This window comes from Sphaeramia orbicularis, chromosome 16 (assembly GCF_902148855.1).
Source record: "Sphaeramia orbicularis chromosome 16, fSphaOr1.1, whole genome shotgun sequence".
Lineage (NCBI taxonomy): Eukaryota > Metazoa > Chordata > Actinopteri > Kurtiformes > Apogonidae > Sphaeramia > Sphaeramia orbicularis.
In genome coordinates, this window is record NC_043972.1 from 31,540,502 (window position 1) to 31,562,626 (window position 22,125).

The 22,125-nt window shown below is 36.6% G+C and overlaps 1 protein-coding gene across 1 annotated transcript; it reads right to left on the reverse strand.

Annotated features, from left to right (window-relative positions):
• Positions 1–1,010: 1,010 nt before the first annotated feature.
• Positions 1,011–11,366, reverse strand: nradd (neurotrophin receptor associated death domain). Its single transcript, XM_030158636.1, has 7 exons — positions 11,202–11,366; positions 10,945–11,096; positions 6,413–6,545; positions 5,932–6,285; positions 4,695–4,908; positions 4,427–4,569; positions 1,011–2,889 (listed from the first exon to the last, which is right to left on the reverse strand). Exons 2-7 carry the CDS (start codon positions 10,981–10,983, stop codon positions 2,576–2,578), a joined length of 1,197 nt encoding a protein of 398 aa, XP_030014496.1. The 5' UTR covers positions 10,984–11,096; positions 11,202–11,366; the 3' UTR covers positions 1,011–2,575.
• Positions 11,367–22,125: the final 10,759 nt, after the last annotated feature.

The following is a 22,125-nucleotide window of genomic DNA, read 5'->3' on the forward strand; positions in this document are numbered from 1 at the left end:
AGTCTAATGTCAGTGACCTCCGATGGATGATTAACTGCTGAGTGCACACCCAATCTCATTTTAGAACGCCTCACTCCTCTAATAAGGGATGCACATGGCACGAACGGACCCGACGGCGCAGATGTTTGGTTCCAGTAAAATGAATCAAAGTGATCAACTGCCTTCATTAGAGACATTCAGTGAGCACTAAATATGGAGACCAGTGATGAGGGGAGTGAAGCGCTAATGCTCCCGCTGCTGCACTTCCCTTCTCCTCCTTTTCCTCCTCCTCCATGATCCCAACCCCCCTCCCAGTGTATGCACATTCCGCAGCCCAATTCCTGTGCGTTCCAAACCGCAGTTAAGCAGTCCCGTCTGGAGTGTGTGACGGCATGTAACGCTTGCCCTAGGCCATGCAAGATGCCTGCTCCCACTTAGAAACGAAGGCAAAGAGATCATTAACAGATTTCAGTTGTGAGCAGAGGGGGAGCACGCATCAGATTGTGCCTGAAAAGAGAAAGAGGAAACTTTTCTACAGAATATTTTGGAACGACGGATTTTGCTTTCACCCTCAAATTATTAAATACCTCTTAACTGATTTCCCTCAGGGGTTTGGATAGGAAATGTTCTTGCACACTAAATCCCATGATAAAGGGTGGTATATTCCAAAATTTGTTTAAACACCCTCACTGTGTAATCTGTCAAGTGTTTATTATATTTTGGTGTAAGTGACAGATGTGTCTCACAGGATTGCGGCTTTACTCAAGCAATTGTTTTCATAGTTCCAAGAAGTGTTGAGAGAAATAGCGATACGTGGAAGTATAAAAACTTGAATTGCGCTGTTATAACTACTAATGCATGCATCTCAAACTGCAAATTACTGTCATATATTACACTGAGGTAACAATCCTGAGGTGTCTATTATAAATGTAACACAAAGATGTTGCTGTGAGTTTCATTCCTCATAAACAGTTATTTACTATAAGACTATTTCAGAAGACTTTGTCATACCAACAATAAAGACAACTTAGTCATGAATATTATTTAATAAATGAATAATACAAACACTGAGACACATTATAAAATATGTACACAAAACCATATATGGCTACTGTTAAAAAAATATCAAACCATCTGAGGCTATTATAGTGTATCTAGCACAACAAAGATGTCCATGGTTCTCATAGATTTTATTTAGTTTTGGATGTTTGGATGGAAGTGGAGATGAAATAAATACAAAACAAAGACAGACAAAAGCACTCATGGTAATTATGTCTTTGGATTTTTGCTGTGTGTAATAGATACAAAAATAGGTGTGAACAGTGGAACTGTGTGTTATAAATGTGAGGAGAATAGATAAGGATATTCATTTTCTTCAGTCTTCACAGTTGGTAGTGATCACAAAAGGATTTTGGATTTTTCCACTTTAAGCCACGATGATCAAAACGAATCAATATGTAAGATATTTACAGTCATACTGATTTCTAAGAAGAGCTATTAAAGGAGTTTTATATTCAATGAAATGCATAAATTCTGTGTTTTTTAATGTAACATCACTTGGTGCATGATATGTCCACAGTGTAAATAAATACCAAAGCTATTTAGTGGCTGCAAAAAAAAAAAAACTAAAAACAAGGCAAAAGAAAAGGAAAACTGTTGAGTGAATAGTTCCTATCTACAAATTAGATGAAGGATTATTACAAAAAAGTAGCAAATGAAAGCATCAACTGGATAATTACATGGATTTAACCTCTGATTTCTGCCTGTGAGGACTTGGTCATGTAAACACTTCATTGAGTTTCCTAGAGATATTTTTTGCAGCATGCACATGTGCACTGAAATGACTCACATCATGTTGGAAAGCAGTGTTTGAAATGGGAAAAAAAAGCATTTTGGCAAAAATCAACTCCAATACCAATGTGGTTGAGAAGTTGTGATTCATAAAACAGGGCTAGCCAGTCTAGAAACTTGATAATCTATTTGTTTACAATAGCACGTGGAACGTTGAATTTTCTGAAGCAAGCCGCGGAAAAATCTGATTACAGTCCAGATCACAAATAAACTGAATAATTGCAACACGTGTAAACACATGATTGTGTGTCCTGTTCCTATCTAAATACTCACCCCAGATTTGTCTGCATATAAACACAATTGGCAATTGTACTTGTTGACAAATTGTTGGTAAAAGCAGCCAGAGGAAGATGGAGCTCAGGCCAGGTTTCTGCATCAAGACACTGAACCACAAGTGAAGAATGTTGCTGCCTCTGCCACTCAGTGGTGGCACAGACAGGCTGAGTGGATCATTTCCACTGGTGACGGGTGATTTGCTCTTTAGCAATAAGGAAAATTTGTGGCACATGCTTTAACTCAGATGACGTCATGTGAAATCAAATAAACCATATAATAAACCGGAAAGTGTAACATAAAATTTCCTGTTTTTCTTGATATCATAGTAAAACTGAATTATCCAACAAAGCACAACCATCAGTGGCAGTGTCCATTAGTGACAGGGGTGTCGGTCTCAGAGTGCCTCCCTTGTCATTTCTGTGAGTTTCCCCCGGCTTCACTCCAGTATGTTAGTCTCCTAGTGTATCTGTCAGACCACAGAAACACCCTGCGTGGGACAGGTTAGAGCAGTTACCACGTCGGGCCTCTCGATGTGGGCCAACGCAGAGCACAGCAGTCCCAGAGTGGAGCCTTCTTTCTGGGCCCAGTTAGAAAGAAGTGTATGAGCAGGGGCCTCTCCACGCCCAAACAGGTCCAGCTGTTCAGGCTCGTAACCAAGCGCGGCACCCAGCTGCCTCCACCCCCGACCCCCTCCCTCCTGCAGGAGGCGCTGAACCTCTTCCTGTCGGTGGGGGGCCAGATTGATGTAGAGACGATTGTCCTGCTTGCTGTCCCTCTTAGTACCTGCAGGAAAAAAGAAATAAAAATGTCACTCACCATTGGAACTTATTTACAGGATATTGGTTTTAATAATAGAGAGTATATAACATCAAAAATCAAAAAATAAACACCTAATACTATGTAGGAGGCTTTTTTGTCAATAAAATACAAAAGAGCAACATTTAATCTTTTTTTTGCACATAGGATATTGAATAACTTTTTTCCTTTTTACATCTAAAGAGCTTCTTTGAAGTATGTAGGAATTAAGGATGTAACGATTACCGGTATAACGACAAACCGCGGTAAAATTGCAGACGGTTAGTATTAACGTTTAAATTCTAATTATCATGATAACCGTGTTTGATTACTGAACTTTTAGGGGAGAAAACGCCTATGTAAAGATCTGCTTTTATGTCAAATATTTGAGCATAGTTTTAGTTTATTACAATTTTAATTTTCTACACCTAATATTTGGAACCAATATTCACTTTTAAAGTCTTTGAAAAGGTTCGTTAAGCATCTTTGTGTTATTTATACAATAAATTATATACATTTTTCAAATGGGATTTTATTTTTTTTTGTGTTTTCTGGCCTTTTGTGTTGATATAGTAGGTTAAAGTGAAAAAAATAATAGACAGATGATATAGATGAAGTTGTGCCGAAAAAACATATTGTAACAGGTATAGTAAACATTTGTTTATATAGTATATAAAGGCAAAATGAAAAGTACTGAAAAATGGACAAAATAGGCTCAGACCACTAAGGGTTAATATTTCAATGTTTCTGCAACAGAAGGTACATTGTGTCTATTATTTTATTTGGCTTTTTTGTTGTTTTTTGTTGTGTTTTTTTTTTTTTCAAAATACAACTTGGTTAAATTATTTCACTGTGTGTATTAGTACTTTTTTAACATTTTGAGCACAATTTCAATAATACCGCGATAATAATGATAACCGTGATAATTTTGGTCACAATAACCGTGATATGAAATTATTTATATCATTACATTACTAGTAGGAATATTTTCAGTAAGAGCAACACCTAAAGTATAAAATTAATTTATTTTTCTATCAGAATCAGCTCTATTGGCCAAATATGTGAACACATACAAGGAATTTGGCTTCAGTTTTTCTTGGCTTACAACATACTATTTCAATATAAACACGAACACACTTAAACATAGACCTAGTATAACCAAACATTCAACTAGCGACAAGGACAACAATGGGTTGAAGAATAGTATAAAATAAATATAAATGACTAAGCAGATGCGTACAGAGGTCCGGTCTATTACAATATAGGTTTATGTATATAACTTCAGTGGTCTTATCAAGTCTAGATTTAGGTCTGTAACATGCAGTAGTAATTTCTGCTGCACTGAGTGAAAGTCAAATCAGTGAAGGATCATGGGAGATGCCTTTTCCATCACCAATAAAAATATAAATATCTGAAGTTTTAGTCACATTATATGGAGTGACATTATGTCTTGTTGATGTTTTCAGATATTTTCCGCTGATACGTTGCATATTGTTCTTTTTTTTACTCTGTTTTCATATCATACCTTTGCTGGGCTGATTGTCCTGCAGGCTGTGAGAGTCCAGAAAAACACCACTGTCACTTTGAAGCTTTTCTCCCTCTGGAGCTGTTCCCAACTCGGCCGCTCGGGCTTTGGAGAGAGCCTTTTTCTGTTTACATGTTCTCCAGCTGAGAAGAGCAGAGGAAAACAGCATGTAAACTACCCACAATGAGCCATTTTCATCTGTTTTCATCATCGCTGTCACATCCCAGATCCATGTAAGGACTAGGACCCGTTCATAGCAACAACTCACCATTTATAAGCAACATAGATCAGCAAACCCAACACCACTGCAGCCAGAACAGACACATAGACCAGAATGTTATTGCTGTCGCCTTCTTCCTGGGGGGAAAACTTTGGGGTTCCGGTAGCAGGACTGAAATCCTCTTCAATAACCTCTTCTCCAGTTGGCCGGCGAGGAGGGTCACGGGATCCATCAGGACGAGATAAGATGTGCAGCTTTTTATCTATTGAGACAGAAAAAGGAGATGTATTAGATACTGTTATCATTATATCTGCACATATGTACATCCGAAACACATTTGTAAAGCATAAATTACTGCCAGAAATCATTCCACAGAAGCCTGTAGGCCTGATGTAATGATAGCCTCAGTCATGCAGGTCCCCTGGGGTTTAGAAAACCTCAATTGCCCCTGTTTCCAGCCTCATTCTGCCTCCTGCGGTCTGCCTATTCTGAGATCAAACACTACAAGGTACTCTGTTGACCTCTGGGGGGTCAAAGGATCATGGCTTACGAACCCAACGTGTGTGCGGATGACCTTCCTCCTGGAGAGCGAGTGTAGCCATTTGGAAGCAGGCAGACGAGTATCCAGGGTCAGGAGCCTCTCTTTGCCCTACAAAGTGGACTCTTTTCCCAGTACTCATGTTTCACAGAATGCAGTGCTACAAAATGGTTAGATTAGGTGTGAATGCAGGTGTTGACCTCATGCCCGTGTACTCTCACAGACCATCTTTCATTAATCTCACATGGATGGACCATAGTTCCTTTTAATACTATGCCAGCGCTGGAGAAAAGTCTGGCTGGAAACATTATTATTTTGGAATCGGCTTGTTTGCATTTTTCTTTAAACTAATCACAATTGTCTTGGGTGGCATTAAGCCCAGGATGAAGCAGTAGTATCTTAGTAAACAGCATCATGAGGACTAGTTTTGCACATGTGAAGGAGGCAGGTCCCGGCATTAAAATGGCTAAATCCAAGCAAAGAAAAATGCCCCATGAACCCGAAGGCCCCCTTATCAAATCCTCACCAAAACATGTCCTTTCAGCTTGCAGTTACTAGCCTGAGGTTGTGGTTTCACCTATCGAAGGGGACTCTGAAAATGATATCACGCAGATAGCAAATGGGGAGAACAATGCCAGCTGAAATAGGCTGTGAGTCAGACTAATCATTCACAATTACTGCCTTCCCCTGGAGAATTTTGTTTTTGTCTCACATATTGTCTGGGTCTAATTCATGCCTGCTACTCACCCATGCAGAGTGTGTCAGAATTAGGCAGGCAGTGTCGGATCTCCACCTCACTGTCAGAGCACTTTGTACAGATTTGGCAGGGTTTGGTGACGCCGTGCTCCTCTGAGAAGGTTCCAGGACCACAGATCTGGCACTTTACATCTCCCTTGGGGCCACACTTCCGGACAAGACCCTCACCACGAGAACATTTGGAGCATGGTGTGCAAAGGCCATGGCTACGCAACAGGAAGAAGCCATTATCGCATTCACATTGTGTGTCTTCAGCGGCAGAGCAGGAGGCCACCATGGGGACCCCACGTGGGCATGTGGTGCACTGAAGACAGGGCTCCAGACTTTCAGAAGGGGAGAATGTTCCTTGGAGAGGGATACAAAATAAGTATTAGTTTCATAAACTTTTTGGAGCTGCAATGGCTCCTAAAAACATAAAGCAGGTAAAACTTGTTCCATATTGGGATAGTAATATTAGATTGTAATTGCTTACCCTGTGGGCATGGTTTGCACTTGGTGTCCTCTTTCCCACACTCTACTGCCACTCCAAAACCAGCAGGACACAAACTGCAACACTGCCCTGATTCAGTAAACTGGCCACTGGCACAGGCATCACCAGAAGAAACCTATGTCGAACACATGCAATGCTTAGACAAACACTTTAACGCATGTTCTTTAAATAGTTACCAAATAAGAACAGTTAATGAAGGTTTTGCTTTTTCCACATGTGGGAAGGAAATCACATACAAGCAGGGAGCTGGGTGAAATTAAACCTTTTTATCTTTGTATCTGCCTCGGTTTTCACCCTTAAAGTGCTCCGAGTCCTTATCTCCAAGTGGGTAATGGAGAGCCCAGCTTGAGTTATGACATGAGGGATAGATCAGACATTCCTAACGGCTTGTGCAGCACGGCTGGTGCCTGACAGGAGTGGCTGGCTTTAATCAGATGGCTTTAGACCAGTGGAAAGAATAAGATATAAAGGGGCGAAGAAAAACACTCAAAAAAGGAGGAAGGAAGAAGTAAAAAGAGCTTCCGCCCTCCCACTCATTCCTTATAGGTTTGAATGACAATGAGTGTGTGAATACTGTGTGTGTGTAACATCAAAAAGGAGGGGGAGGTATATAAAGGAGATAAATGCAGCCCCAGGCGAGGGTGTCAGTTAACCATGGCTGCCCAGCATGCGAGTGTCTGTTTGGGTGAGAGGGGCCTTTGAAGTCACCAAGCCCTGCAGGTGTGTCTGTGAAGGTCAGTATTTCACTAACTCCCCGTCTTCAGGCTTCGAACAACGGCATCTTAAACATGCACACATTTAAGGCAGATTGGCCTACTGCGCCCGGGGGCTGACAAGAGCAAACAGATGTCTAACAACTAACCTCCTGCAAAGGGGAAAAGTAACAGCTAAACAACCTGATGATGTCTCTCTTTGTCTCTGAAGTCTGCCAAGAAACACAGGCAACGTGTGTGAACCTGTAGATCCTCCAACAAAAAGCCCACCAAAACACACACGCACACACACACACACACACACACACTCAAACTACACCATGCCCCCAGTCGCAAAACACTGAAACACTCCATGTTGATACAACAAGAGAAACAGCTTTGAAACCGGGCTTGTCTTGTTCCAAAAACAACACCAAGTTTTACTGCGGCTATTTCAGAGGAGCCTGATGATATCTGAAAATCAGCCACAGAGCCCAGATCAGAGGTATTAGAGCGTCAGGGTGGTGGGCTCCAACAACAGCTAGGAACCAGGAGGATGTTTGCAGAGGGCACACTGGGAACAAACTAGAGCTGCAAAAAGTAACCGATAAGCTGTTAGATATTAAATGAATCACAAAATATTGCGATAATGAGCCATGTTTGAGTTTTGTTTTTTTTTTAAAGGAAAACATCAAAATTGTCTGATTCCACCATCTTAAATGTAGATGTCAGTTTTTTTTTACTCTTCTGTGTCACTAAACAGACAACCTATATCAGTAGTTCTCAAACTTTTTTTTTTTTTACAGTGGAGTACCCTCTGAAATATACATTTTTTAGCCAAGTACCCCCAACTGTTGCTTCAGCATTTTTGAGTGAAAAAAATTAGGCAAAATTTGTTCCTGTTCCAAAGGTGTCTGTTTATATTTACTAAACGTTATAAACCAACAATATATATTTAACTGTAATATATAAAAAGTAATATTTTTTTAAAAGTAAATTTTGTGTGCAAAGTATAAACTGAAAAGTGCCCTCTTTCATTGGTAAGAAAAATAAATAAACGAACCTTTCATCAACAAAAAATATTTACTTAGCTACTCAAATAAACTCATTTTGAATAATATAAAATAGAAATGTTCTTAAAATGTTACCAAAGCTTAAACAAGATAATTGACAAAAAAAAAATTATATGAATGTATTTATTGTGTTTTACATTTCAGCATTAATTCTCATTATTTATTTTGTATAATGACATATTTTAATGTATTTTTCCCCAAAAAATGTTAAGTACCCCCTGAGCTTCTTCCAAGTACCCCTGGGGGTACATACACCCCACTTTGGGAACCCCTGACCTATATAGTTTTCTGATATTTCATATATCAAATAAACAATAATATAATCAACAGCTTAACTGACACTAAAAATAAGTCCTAACTGCAGCCCTTGGTCATTATATCAGAGCAAAACTACATCCTGTTGACTAACACTGACTAACCTCCACCTACCCCTACTGTATATACCATTCATCTCCAGGATGGCTTTGTGTTATCATACATGGTGTGAGTCTGCACTGGTGCACTTCTAATATAAGCCTGCCTGGAGGGCCGGCTTGGCTCAGAGCAGGAATTGCCTGGCGCTTTACCCACTAGTGCCCAGAGTACAATAAAATATTTAGTCCATGCCTCAGCAGAGACCAGTGGGAACAGTGATCTACTCAGTCGAGGAATGACTACCCACACGCATGAAAGTGAAAAATACATAAGGTACAATTTAATGCTTTTAGGTGTGACACTTTGCACTTTTTCTGCAGTTAATATTGAAAAATGTGTTAGTATTTGTAGTATGTATTGAAGTTCCATAAATATAAAGGTGTGGTATTCATGCTTTTAAAAATATCTCCTGTGTGTCCTTGTCTTGAAGCATGAATGAATATCCTGCATCATTTTTAATCAAATTACCATTTCTCAGCTATTATCAGTTACCATTCATGACTGATTTACTAACTTTTCATATTTGCTGGCGTTTCTGTAACTTGTGCACCCAAAAGCACTCAATCGTATCCATTTCCTTAAGGGAAGAAAGTCTGAGGGAAGGGGTCTGCAGTTGCTTTTTCCATTAAGGTAAGAAGCTGCAATCTGAAGGGATTCCCCAGTGAGAACAAACGGACCACCGAGGAGCACTGCTTTCAATGGGGCTCTCAACTCCACGGCTGTCGGAGCCACTCAGTCATCGCAGATCACACACAAACACCACTTTTGAAGCTCATAGGCTGGGGTTTCCACAGTTAATCTAATCTGCGTGAAAGTAAACACACAAAAGGATGCTCTCTTCCTTGTTCTCTGTGAAGACCTTGGCCACTCAAAGCCGTGACAGGACTCTTTCAGCAGAGACAGCGTGAGTGGAGGGAAAGTTGTCTGAGCTGCACATCCCGACTGTACTGATTACTGTCTTTAGCATACAGGGAGCATAAGGAACAAATTAAAGGACATGGGTGTTTCTTTTTTTTTTCTGAGAAGAAAGCTCACCCAAAATTGAAGACTCAAATGTAAAAGGATGACACAAAGTGATTCCTTTAACTAGAATCCACTGATTTTCAACTATGAGTATGGACTATTTTAAGTTCTGCAAACTAAATGATCCTGAAGTCTGCCCCCAAAAGAAATCTGCTTAACTACTCGATGGAAAGTCAAATGACTGTGGTAACAAACTAACTACCCCACTGCTAACACATACACACTCACTCACACACACATACACCACAAACTGGGAGAAAATGATGATAATTGCTTTGCTCCGGATATCCAGACCCCAGCAACACTGAAAGCTAGGCCACATTTTCTGCAGGATTTGCCATGAGCAACAAATATAATGACATGTACAGTAAAAGACTTCAAAACGACAGAAGTGTGCTCACATAAGACACAATTCAATCATTCACTTAGTTAGAAGAAACTCATCTTACTGTACAGATTAGGTTAAGCAAATTAGATTTTCCCAAGAAATGGCATTAACACTAAAAGGAAGGGATACATCTTTATGAGGAGTGGAGTTTTATGGATATACTTTGATCTGTTAGAAGTTGTGTGGCTCTAAAAAGCATGTTCAGACAGGAGTACAAGCCCCATGGGCTTTTTGAGGAAGATGAGTGTCAAATTATTGTCTGCCACTGTGAATGCAGGGTTTTTCTTTTCACACTGATCTCAGCTTAATAACGTGCAATCAAACACCACTGAAACTATAATTTGTACATAAAATACATCATTTACTTCTGTGTTTGTGCATAATCTCTGTTCACCATGTGCTTGTGTGTGGGTCTGGTCTAATGTTCCAAGATGTTTAACTGCAGCAACTGGAAGATTTGTCATATGAGTGGAAAAATTAAAAGTGACTTCCCAGTTTTGCCAAATGTTGCAGTTTTTTTTCCTAGAAGGGGAAAGTCTGTGTAGATGTACAGCAGAGTGTAACATGTTTAAGAGATTATGTAAAAATAAGGAGCCTGTCTGTGTCAGTGTTGTTGAATCGTGACTAAACTTTAAAAGAAACACCGGATGAGATTAAAGCTGAGCACTACCCTCAGTCTTTCCACGGCTGTTTGCCAACTAGACAACGAAAAACAGTCAGAAACAGGGTGGTTTGTGACACAACTTAAATGAAATATGGTTCATGAGTGAAACATATTTCCTTTGGGAACAATAAATAATGTAAAATGGACTTTAAGTTTCCAGTGGTATGTAAGGGGCTGAGGAAACTAGGAGCCCCCTGTGTTCCAGAGGGCTTTAAATGTGTGTTATTGTGTTGGTAAAGCAGTGGTTCATTGTTGCTCACTTGTAACAGCAGAAGCGCGCAGATGATCCACAGGCTCATGTCTCCAGTCCTCCAGATCTTCCTGAACTTCCAGCAGACAGATCGGTGCGTCTCGAAGACTCTGCTGAACTGGTTTTCCTTTAAATCTGCTGCTCACAAAACCGTCCACTCCTCTGAAATGCAGTTGCACCAAAGAGAGAAACTCGTCATGAAAAGTGGTGATTCCGCACAAACGAGAGTTCGGTCATAGTCGGAAAAAACGCGTCTTTTTTACGCACGGGAAAGCTGCGTTAAAGTGCCGTCTGTGTAATCCAGTATTGGCGCCGCAGACACCTTTGTTTCCGTCTTTGCATTCCTGTGCTGATGTTATGAAGTTAACACAAAGTTTCTTCTGTCTCTGCTCTCGGGATGTATGGGCTGCCTCCTCTGCTGCACATTTACTTTGCAACACATGAGGCAGGACAAGCTCCTGAAACCTCTCCTGGGCCTTTTCTCCTCCCATCTCTGCGGTTTTCAGGAGTGGTCTTTGATTGGCTGCATCCCTGAGACGCAATGTTGGAGACAAAAAGAAAGTCAATGAGCTGATAATCCCAACATTCTTTTAATTTCTGGTTCAAAATTGAAAAATATATCATATTTAAAGAACTGATAAGATAACTACAACATCCCAAAATGTAATTACATATTTTAAACATGATATTCACAATTTAGAATTTGTTGTAAATTTGTTAATCTTATTTGGAAAATTTCATAGACATAAAAATAAATACACTAAAAAACACACCCAAATTTTAAAATCTTCGTATTGGAATTTGAAAATTATATTAAATCTTTAGAATTTATCCATAATAATAATAATAAAAAATAATAATAAAAAAAAAGCTCTAACACCCTGGCTATTTATAAATAATTATTTAATATTGACTGAACTCTCTGTTCTATTTATTTATTTATATTTGTTAAATCTGTTATTTGTACTTATTTATTTATTTCTGCTATTACACTGGATTACAAAAAAATGTTTTTTGCAAGTTGTCTAGGTTTTTTCAACTGAATTAGGACCATTTTGCACTGCTAAATCCAAAAGTGACATCATTTTTCTCAATCAGGTCAGGGTTTTTTTGCTAATTTGATTTTGAAAAATTAGATCTTCTCACAAAATTGATTACATTTAATTACGTTAATACCAAAATAAGATTGGTAAGCACACTTTATGAAACTTGTGACTTGATTCCTGTTAGGTGCAATGGTGTATTCACCGCAGATGTAGCAGAATACGTCAGGCTTATTTTTGCAAGATCTTCTAGTCGAAGCTATTTCAATCACCTGTAATAATAAAAAAAAACATTAATCATAAATTGGCAAAAGTAAAATCTTCAGAACTTGTTTATTGCAAGAAATATGAAAGAATTTTGTATCATATGATGTGAAAATGCCCATAAATGTAAGCAAAAATGTTAAAAAGCCAATATGTAGCATAGTTCAGAAAGTTGACCTGATTGAGCAAAATTAATGTGATTTTTGGATTCAGCACACCAAAATTATCCTAAATCAGCTCAAAAAACTTAAACAATAAATTTGTTGTTGACCAGTGTTATTTGTATGTTATGCTTTGTATCTTTCATTATTTTCTTAAATTTATATGTTCAAATGCTTTTTCCCTTTGTTGTTTGTTCAAATGATTGTACTGTATACTTAAATGCTTTCAGTAAAGCTGGAAAAAAAAGAGCTGATAATCCAACTATAACATCCCAGAATGTAATTACATATTTTAAACATGATATTCACAATTTAGAATTTGTTGTAAATTTGTTCATCTCATTTGGAAAATTTCATATACATAAAAATAAATACACTAAAACACACCCAAACTTTACAATCTTCGTATTGGAATTTGAAAATTATATTAAATCTTTAGAATTTATCCATAATAATAATTTAAAAAAAAAAAAAAAAGCTCTAACACCCTGGTTATTTATAAACAATTATTTAATATTGACTGAACTCTCTGTTGTATGTATTTATTTATATTTGTTAAATCTGTTATTTTTATTTATTTATTTACTTTTTTATACTATTATTTGTATATTATGCTTTGTATCTTTCATTATTTTCTTAAACTTACATGTTCAAATGCTATTTCCCTTTTGACATCTTGTTGTTTGTTCAAATTGTTTTACTGTATACTTAAATGTTTTCAATAAAGCTGAAAAAAAAGAGCTGATAATCCCAACAAATATTATTACTTTAACCCTTTCATGCATAGTGGTCACTGCAGTGGACAGCTACTCTACAACTGTTCTTTTGTATTTTCATTAATTTTGCTGTTTTAGTTCCATATCAGCCAACACAGTGGACACTTACGCATCATCCTATACAGTGCAGTTCATACCGTAATTGTAAATTTGCTGTTCTTGATAAACCTAATCTGCAGTGACATGTTTAAGTGTAAACCAATTGTTTGATATTGTTATTAGACTGTATTTAACTTTTTTTTTAACAAAAAGGTGGGTTTTTTGCATATTATCTCCATGAAGTGAGTAATAAGTAGTATTAGAGTATGTTTAAATGTGACAAAACATCAGATTAGCAGAATTAAAAATATTTTCACACAGTATATCGGTAAATACATGTTTCTTTGCTTCAAAAATTAAATGTATGGTGTCTAGCTGAGTGGACATTTTTGCAACTCCATGAAAAAAAGGTTCATAAATTTTTTTTCAATTGCATTGTTTTTTTAATGCCTACAGAGGAATAAAATACTCAGGAAAAAAAATGTTGATTAAAGTTCTCATAATTCATGTATGAAAGGGTTAACATATATGATGAGATCTAAGGAGTTTAACTCGAGTTAAGACATTAGTACAGATTTGCCTCCTGTAACCTTACCTGTATATCCTCCTAAGACCCAACAATGCATTTTTGTCCTCTGTAGGGGACCAGAATTTCATAGCTTTACTTAAAAAAAATCTCACATCTATTACACAGAACTTTACATAAATTAAAAAAAAAGTCATGCTTTTTCCAATCAAGTCAATTATTTAATATAAAAAAAGCCAATACTTGAACTTTCCTAGGTCGTAGGGGGGTATATCCTATATTACTTGTATCCTTATTTGTATTTGTACATATTGCACATATGTAGTATTGTTAGCTTTTGTATATTTCAGTAGTTCAGAAGTACTTTAGTAGTGTGTCGATATTTAACATTTTATCCTGTAGCTGTTTGCATATGCTGACATTTTTTACAGTGTTTTTGCTGCTAAGTAGAGGAGAGCCCCTGAATTGATTTTCATTGTTCCTGTGACAGTGACAATAAAGCTCTATTCTATTCTATTCTATTCTATTCTATTCTATTCTATTCTATTCTATTCTATTCTATTTGACACAGACTACTCCTTTACTCGAGTATTCCCACTTAATCCATAAAGACCCAAACATCCATTACCGACCAAAACCATCTACTGATCTAAAGTGTTTAATACCTGTTGATCCACTAATCCTATCGATACATTTAAGTAATTGGTGTAAAATACAGTTTATTATCTTTTCATTGTCATCAGACATGATTCATTTGGATGTTCTGAGGCTCCGTAGTGAACATGGAAACACTGTCATCTTCTACAACATTGAATCACCAGTAAAACCCGTGGAGTTGGATCAATGACAGTGGATGGACACACTTTGGTTTACGATCAGTTAATGATAAATTTGACTGAAAAAGTATTTTTTTTCTGTTTTCTCTGATTTTAATATGATAACCCTCAACTTTAATCTGAGCTTTTATGGACATCTTCATGATCAGTAAATTAAATACAGGAAAATAGCTGGTTTATACAGATAAAATACAAAATACAGAGGATAATATTATAAATAAATGGTGATAAATCACTTTGATTAAATATAGAGAAAAGTTAATTTGGGAATGAACATAAAAGTAGTGCTGGGTCTTTATGGGTTAAAGTAAACCTATATCTGTATATTTACCTCAGATAAAATTGTTTCTTTTTACTGCATTACAATTCAGCATTGGTTATCAGAGATAGGTGACCTGAGTCGCATACTGCAATTCTATTTCTTATGTAAATATGTATATAACCTACAGTTTTATTACTTATTTCCTTTTTGCATGTGTTTTTTGCACTAACTTATACATGCACATTTTCTTGGACTTTATTCTGTTGCTGCCTTCACCTGTGAATATCCCCATTGTGGGATCAAAAAAGTTCCATCTGATCTAAAAGACTGGACAACTCTTACTTACCACTCACCTGACTTGACTTGACTTTGACTTGTGCATGAGGACTTGATAAGTCATCTTGTTCATATTGAAAAGTCACATTCAGTTATTAAAACATGATTTCTAAATATCAAGTGAAATATCTGCACAAAGTGGTGAAGAAAAAGAAACTAAATCTGTTTTGAAGAGAAGCTGGCCACACTGGAGGGCTGTGGTCTGGGATTTGGGGGGGGCCCCGTGAAAAAAATCTCACTTTGGACCTCACCACTTCACTGCCGCAAAACATACAAAGCCTAAAATTATAACACTGCACAGGCATGGATCAATATTTGATCAATATTGCAACAGATTTTACGATTTCATGCGCATTTGATGAGAAAGGTGTAAGCCATCTTTTACATTTTTACAATTTTTTTTTAACGCATAAAGACCCAAACATCCACCATCGACCAAAAGTATCTACTGATCCAAACTGTTGATCCGCTAATCTTATCAGTCCATGTAAATAATTGGTGTAAAATGCAGTTTGTCATCTTTTCATGGTCATCAGATATGATTCATTTGGACGTTCTGAGGCTCTGTTGTGAATGTGAAAACACTGTCATCTTCTACAACATTGATTCACCAGTAAAACCCATGGAGTTTGATCAATCACAGTGAATGGACACACTGGGTTTATGTCCAGTTTATGCAATATTTTACTGAAAAAGTCACCTTTTCTTCAATTTTTTCTGTTTTGATATAATAACCTTTGACTTTACGCTGAGCTTTTATGAACATCTTCATGATCAGTGAATTAAATATAGAAAACAGATGATTTTCACTGGAAAAATGCAAAATTCAGAGGATAATATGATAATAAATGGTAACAAATCACTTATGAAAGGTTAAATAGAGAGGAAAAATTCATGTGGGAACTGCCACAAAAGTCCCATTGAGTCCATGGGTTAATGTCAACAGCATTAGATTTTTGTTTACATTAATATACAAATACAAGTAAAAAGTTTTACATTTGGATGGAAGAAAAAATTTGAATTCACTTTGTCTACATTTGTCTCTTCTCTCATGTGTTTCTTCCTTATCATCTGTATTGCTACTAGTGGCAATGTTCTTCAATTCTCCTTCCACTTCCACTGGCATAACACTGTCACATGGTCCTGGCTCTGTAGAATGCAATGATACACTTTATAATTTATACATATATATCTGATGCAATGACTGTCAATCATCACAAAAGCAGCCTCCAATCTCTGTACGAGACATAGAGGCAATGAAGAATGCAGTAAACACCATTGTTGTTTATTTGGGAAACTTGTAAGTGATGGCACACTCCATGTTTGTGGAGGACAGATCATAAGAAGTTCATGTGACTTGACTTACTTGCTTGACCTGAAGAATGACTTCACTTGTCTTGCTCTGTTTTTAGCAGGCACTCGACTTGACTTGCTTGATTTTCACCACAGAAAGTTAGGACTTGCTTGAGACCTAAAGGTTAAGACTCAAAACTTGTTGCTTGCACATGTCCGACTTACACTCATTTCTGTTTTGTTGCTTTTCAGATCATAATTTATAACATAACTATTGCCCCAGGGTTCTTCTAGTCCAGCAATAAAATGTGTTCTGACATGGTATTAAGTTATTTTCAAGTCATTATATTAGTTTGTTTAATCATGCCTTATGTTCTTAATCGTCTTCACTGTTCTTTCTTTATGTGCCATTTTTTAAGGGACTGTCATGAGAAGCGCTACATAAATCTGATTTAATATTTTTACCCTGCCCCCCAAAGGGGAGGCAAGGGGTATTGTTTTTGGTTTGGTTTGTTTGTCTTTGTTTGTTTGTTTGTTTGTTAACACTCTAGCAGCAAAACAATTGATTGAATTCATATCAAATTGTGTTTATAGATTGCCAGTGACCCAGAATAGATATGGTCACATTTTAGGAGCAGTAGGTCAAAATTCAAATTTTTAATGAATTTTCAAAATCGTTTTTTTCTCCCATTTACTTATAATGGGTGAAATTTTAAATGCCTATAAAAACATCCATTTTGTTTCAATTTACTTCAAACTTGTCACATATACAGAGGCAATTGAAATGCTGACATCACCACACGCATAGGCATGGTGACATCAGCTGGATCGATGCCAAAATAAGCTACAATATGTATGAGGGACGGGGTTTGTTGTGCCTGGCACCACTTGTTATTATTACTATGATTATTATTGGTTGGCTGGTGGCTTCAAGAATACTACTCACATTCTACAGACATCAGCACAGATCAGTCTAAAACAGTAGTTCCCAACCTTTTTTTGGCTCATGACCCCATTTTAACATCACAAATTTCTGGCGACCCCAGACATTCAAAACAGAGACATTATTTTTGCTAAAATTTATTTGTTTTTGATCATGTAATAGTTTATTATACTATGTTGCAAATAAAACTTAATTTTAGAGGACGTTTAGTCTATATAATGTATATTATTATGGACAGAGGCAGAAAAGCCAGGTGTAGATTACTGCACAAAGAGAGTATTTTATTTTCCTTGGCCAGGATATGTACAGTCAGTCCAGCTTGGATTTACAAGGCTGACAATTAATACTGAACAAACAATACAACTATGAATTATGAAAGAGCTGCAGCATCTGAAACCAACCACAATGAACATTTGACAGATAAACAGTACCACAGTGCTTCAGTTTCACACTCAGAGTTTGTCATGTCTTTTATGGATTGGGTTTGTCTCTGTCAACTCATCATATATTTTTTATTAGTGTGTTTTTTGTTATTTTTATCAATTACTAGAAATTTCAGGCGACCCCATTTGAATTTCAGGCAACCCCATGTGGGGTCCCGACCCCAAGGTTGAAAAACACTGGTCTAAAATGACAGTGAAATGAGTATTAGAGGAACATTTGCACATATCTGTCTCTTTTTCCATTGTAAACTGTTGACAGACCATTCAGATCACACAAATGCAACTGCTTAAAAACCTAGAATGATTTAAAAACAAAAAAACAATAACACTAGTAATGGTGTCACAATCAATGTATTTCCATGAGGTTAATGTGACCCAATGGCTGTTATAGGTATAAATGTCCATATTTTAAATCTGGAACTGTAGCTACATTTAACTGTTGGGTATGTGATACAATGCAGTGTTGGAAATCGTTGGTGATTCTAGGCTTAATCCCTTTCTGGTTCAATGAGGACCCTGTGTATCAAACTGTGATGTTGACTATTTGTTGATTTTGAATGTTTGACAAACTGATTGTCACAAATTACTGGTAAAATTATCCTTTAAGCTGACTAAACTCTTGTAAACCCCTCAGATTAGCTGGAAAACAGACCTATTTTCTGAGATCATTGAGATGCATGTTTCTCACAAGAAAGTAATACTACAAACATGTGATTCATAGATACCAATGCAGAGCAGTAGGTTAAACTACCTACAGAATAGAAAATGAGTAAATATCTACAGCAGTAAAACAACAACAACAACAAACACATTAATGCAGTAGCAGTAGTATGAATCCAAAACACTGTAGGGGACCATTTCACTACCCAGTAACTACTTTTCCTTGTCATAGTTAACACATTGCTCATAATATTAATAATGTTTCCAAACATTCGCTTAAGTAGATTTCAAGGCGTAACTCTTTATAGTGGGGTATTTTCACAGTGCTTCTTTAAGTAAAGGGTCTAAATATGGGTTATGTGAAGGCCAAAAGCTGTAGACAATGCAGAATAATACCTGTCTGTCATTATTACCACACCCCCTGAAGAGGAGGCAAGGGGTATTGTTTTTGGTTCAGTTTGTTTGTTTCTTTGTTTGTTAACACTCTAGCACCAAAACAATTGGCTAAATTCATACCAAATTGGGTTTATAGATTGCAAGTGATTCAGAGTAGATCTGATTATTTTTTGGGAACAGTAGGTCAAAGTAAAAAAAATTTTTATGAATTTTTAAAATCTTTTGTTTTTCCTCATTTACTTATAATGGATGAAATTTCTAATGTCTGTAGCAGCAAAAAAGTTGGTTGAATTCAGACCAAATTTGGTTTATTGATTGCCAGTGACCCAGAATAGATATCATTACATTTTGGGAAAAGTAGGTCCAAGTTTACATTTTTTTAATTAATTTTTTTAACCCCCCCCCCCCCCATTTACTTACAATGGCTGAAATTTGACATGTCTGTAGCAGCAAAACTATCGATTGAATTCATACCAAATTGTTTTTATAGATTGCCAGTGACCCAGAATAGATGTGGTTATATTTTGGGAAAAGTAGATCAAAGTTCAAATTTTTAATGGATTTTTCTTCCTAAGTAAATTTACTTTTAATTTACTTATATCAGGCGAAATTTCACATCTATAAAAACATAAATTTTATTTGAATTTACTTCAAACGTGGTACATATACAGAGGCAATTGATATGCTGGTGTCAGTACATGCAAAGACATGATGACATCAGCTGGATCAATGCCAAAATAAGTTTCAGTACATTTGAGGTGTGGGGTTTGTTGTGCCTGGCACCACTTGTTTATTTTTTTTTTAATTTACTGTATTAATGAAAATATATTACTTAGGAATCAGGAATATATAGACCACTGTGTTCACTCTTCACTAAATGAATCATACACTAAAAGCACAAAAAAGTGTGGAGCTCAAATAATGTTTGTACTTTAAAAATGTACATTGGATGTCACAGAAGATCAAAAAATAGCTCAACTAATGTGCAAAATGTACAAATAATATAATACTAACATGTCCGGTTTTGGGATGATATTTATATCATACTTTATTTTTGTGCTGTCACCTTGTCTTTTTTAACACTTCCACCATCACAGTAAAACAGACTGTATAATACAAACCTTAAAAAAGTGAAAATATAAATCTGTCACTATTTCTACAAAATGTATTATAAAAAAATATTAATAAATTACATTGGAGTTAAGTTAAAGAGTGCAAAAGAGCATTTTTAGATCATTTTAAATTATCCCAATTTAAGACTGTTTTTATAACATCACAACATCCACAATAGCGAAGACAAAAAATCCATTTCCTGGCATAAAATGAGAAGACCCTTTTATAACAGCCCTGTGAAACTTATAACATAGAGCTGTGATCAGTTGTTATCAGAAACAAAGGAGAGCACATGAATCAAACAAGATGCTCGTAAGAGAACATGTTTGATCTTAGCAATTCAAAAGATTAGAAAACCAACGCAGGGTAAATGACATACCTTGTAAATTCTGGTGAATGCATTGCAGGGGGGCCTGGGGACTTCAGAGGAAAACAAATGGGGAGATTTCTCAGACACAGAGCTACTTGCACTTCAAAGACGACTGAGGGATGAGAGGAGACAAAAAGGATGTTCTGACTCTGATAAACTTCAACCCTGATCTAAGTCACATAGAACTGCCTTTTCTAGAGTTCATTTGGATTATGTAAATTTATGGTCCCTTTAAAGTAACATGTCAAAAGTACTTGTTTAACAGCATGTTTGGCCATTATTTCCTCTATAATGTGTTTTTAAAATATTTTTATGGATTCACTTTGTTTATAATTATTTTGCAGCATCAGTTCATTGATAATATCCACATCTTAAAACAACTTGACTTGTGATGATCAGACTGTCATAAATAGTGCCTTAGAGTAACTAGTTCCATGGAAGTACATTACAAAATAAATGTATTCAGTTATAGTTACTAAGAAAACATCTAAATAAATTACATTTACAACTCAAAATGATGATGATGACATGAGTTCTATTGAACTCATGTGTATAATGGATAACCTTTCAGTACTGGGAGAATAAGATTTTCCTAATTCCTAATGAAATATGAAATGTGCTTGAAACATTAATTAGAAAAGAAATCAATTTAACAAAATATAACCCAAAAAAAGGAGAGACTTAATTAAAGAACAGTTGTCTTTGTTGTGTTTTTTAAACAGAGAACTTGTATGAAATGTGTGTATGTTAAATTTCATGCTCTACCATTCTTGATTTTTCATAGTATACAAATGTGCTTAGTTGTCGGTTGTAAAGTATCTTTCCAAATGAAAAAATAAAAAAATATATAAAACAAAGAAAAGAAATCAAATGTAGTCAAATGCTAACTTTGATTAATTCATTATGATATTTAGACTTTTCCACAGTGATCTGTAATGTATCATGTTTCAATAGTCACCTCCCAGTTGATGCATTTTTACAAACTGTCTAACTATTCCTAGCTGTTAAAAAAAATCAAATATTTATGTTTGGTAAACTATTTGGTAAGACTTTTTTTCAATGCACTTGAACAAACATCAAACAAATAGTGAAATAAACCAGTTTTCCTGTTTATTTTATTAACAATCAGACCAGTAAACAGTTCCTGTCGCTTCTTTATTCCTTAGTTTGTGCTGCAGAAGCAAGACTTTTTTATCTAAGTTCCTGTGGTCATACATGGGTGGGAACGATAAGGCAGCTATAAAAGAAACCATGATCTTGTCGTCTACAGGCTGAGGAGAAATGGACCAGAGGAGGCGGGGGGAGGGCTGAAGTCGTTGACAGAGGCCTGTTTGAGGGTTGTTGCGGCTGTTGGCAGGAACAACTTGAACAACACCAAAATTGCACGTTTTCACGACAGCCTTCCCCTTGGCCTGCCCTCGGGTCTGCAGAGGTCAGAGGCAGACACTGGCCATAACTAAGAGTGAGGTGTCAACCCCTCCCACCATTGTCAGGGGGTACATCAGAGTGACTGCTTCCCTCTTTACCCTCCTACTCCACTTCCCTTCACTATTCTGTGGTTTGTATTTGACTGGGGGTCTACAGGTCAGTTTTATCACCCACCTCACCCCTCCCCACTCACTGAATTGTACCCCTGGAGGTGTTTATGGGGAGGCTGACAGGATGTTCTGCCCACCAGGAGATCAAAGTCTCCTCTTCAAGTAAATGTGCCGTTGCTCACTCTGACCTTT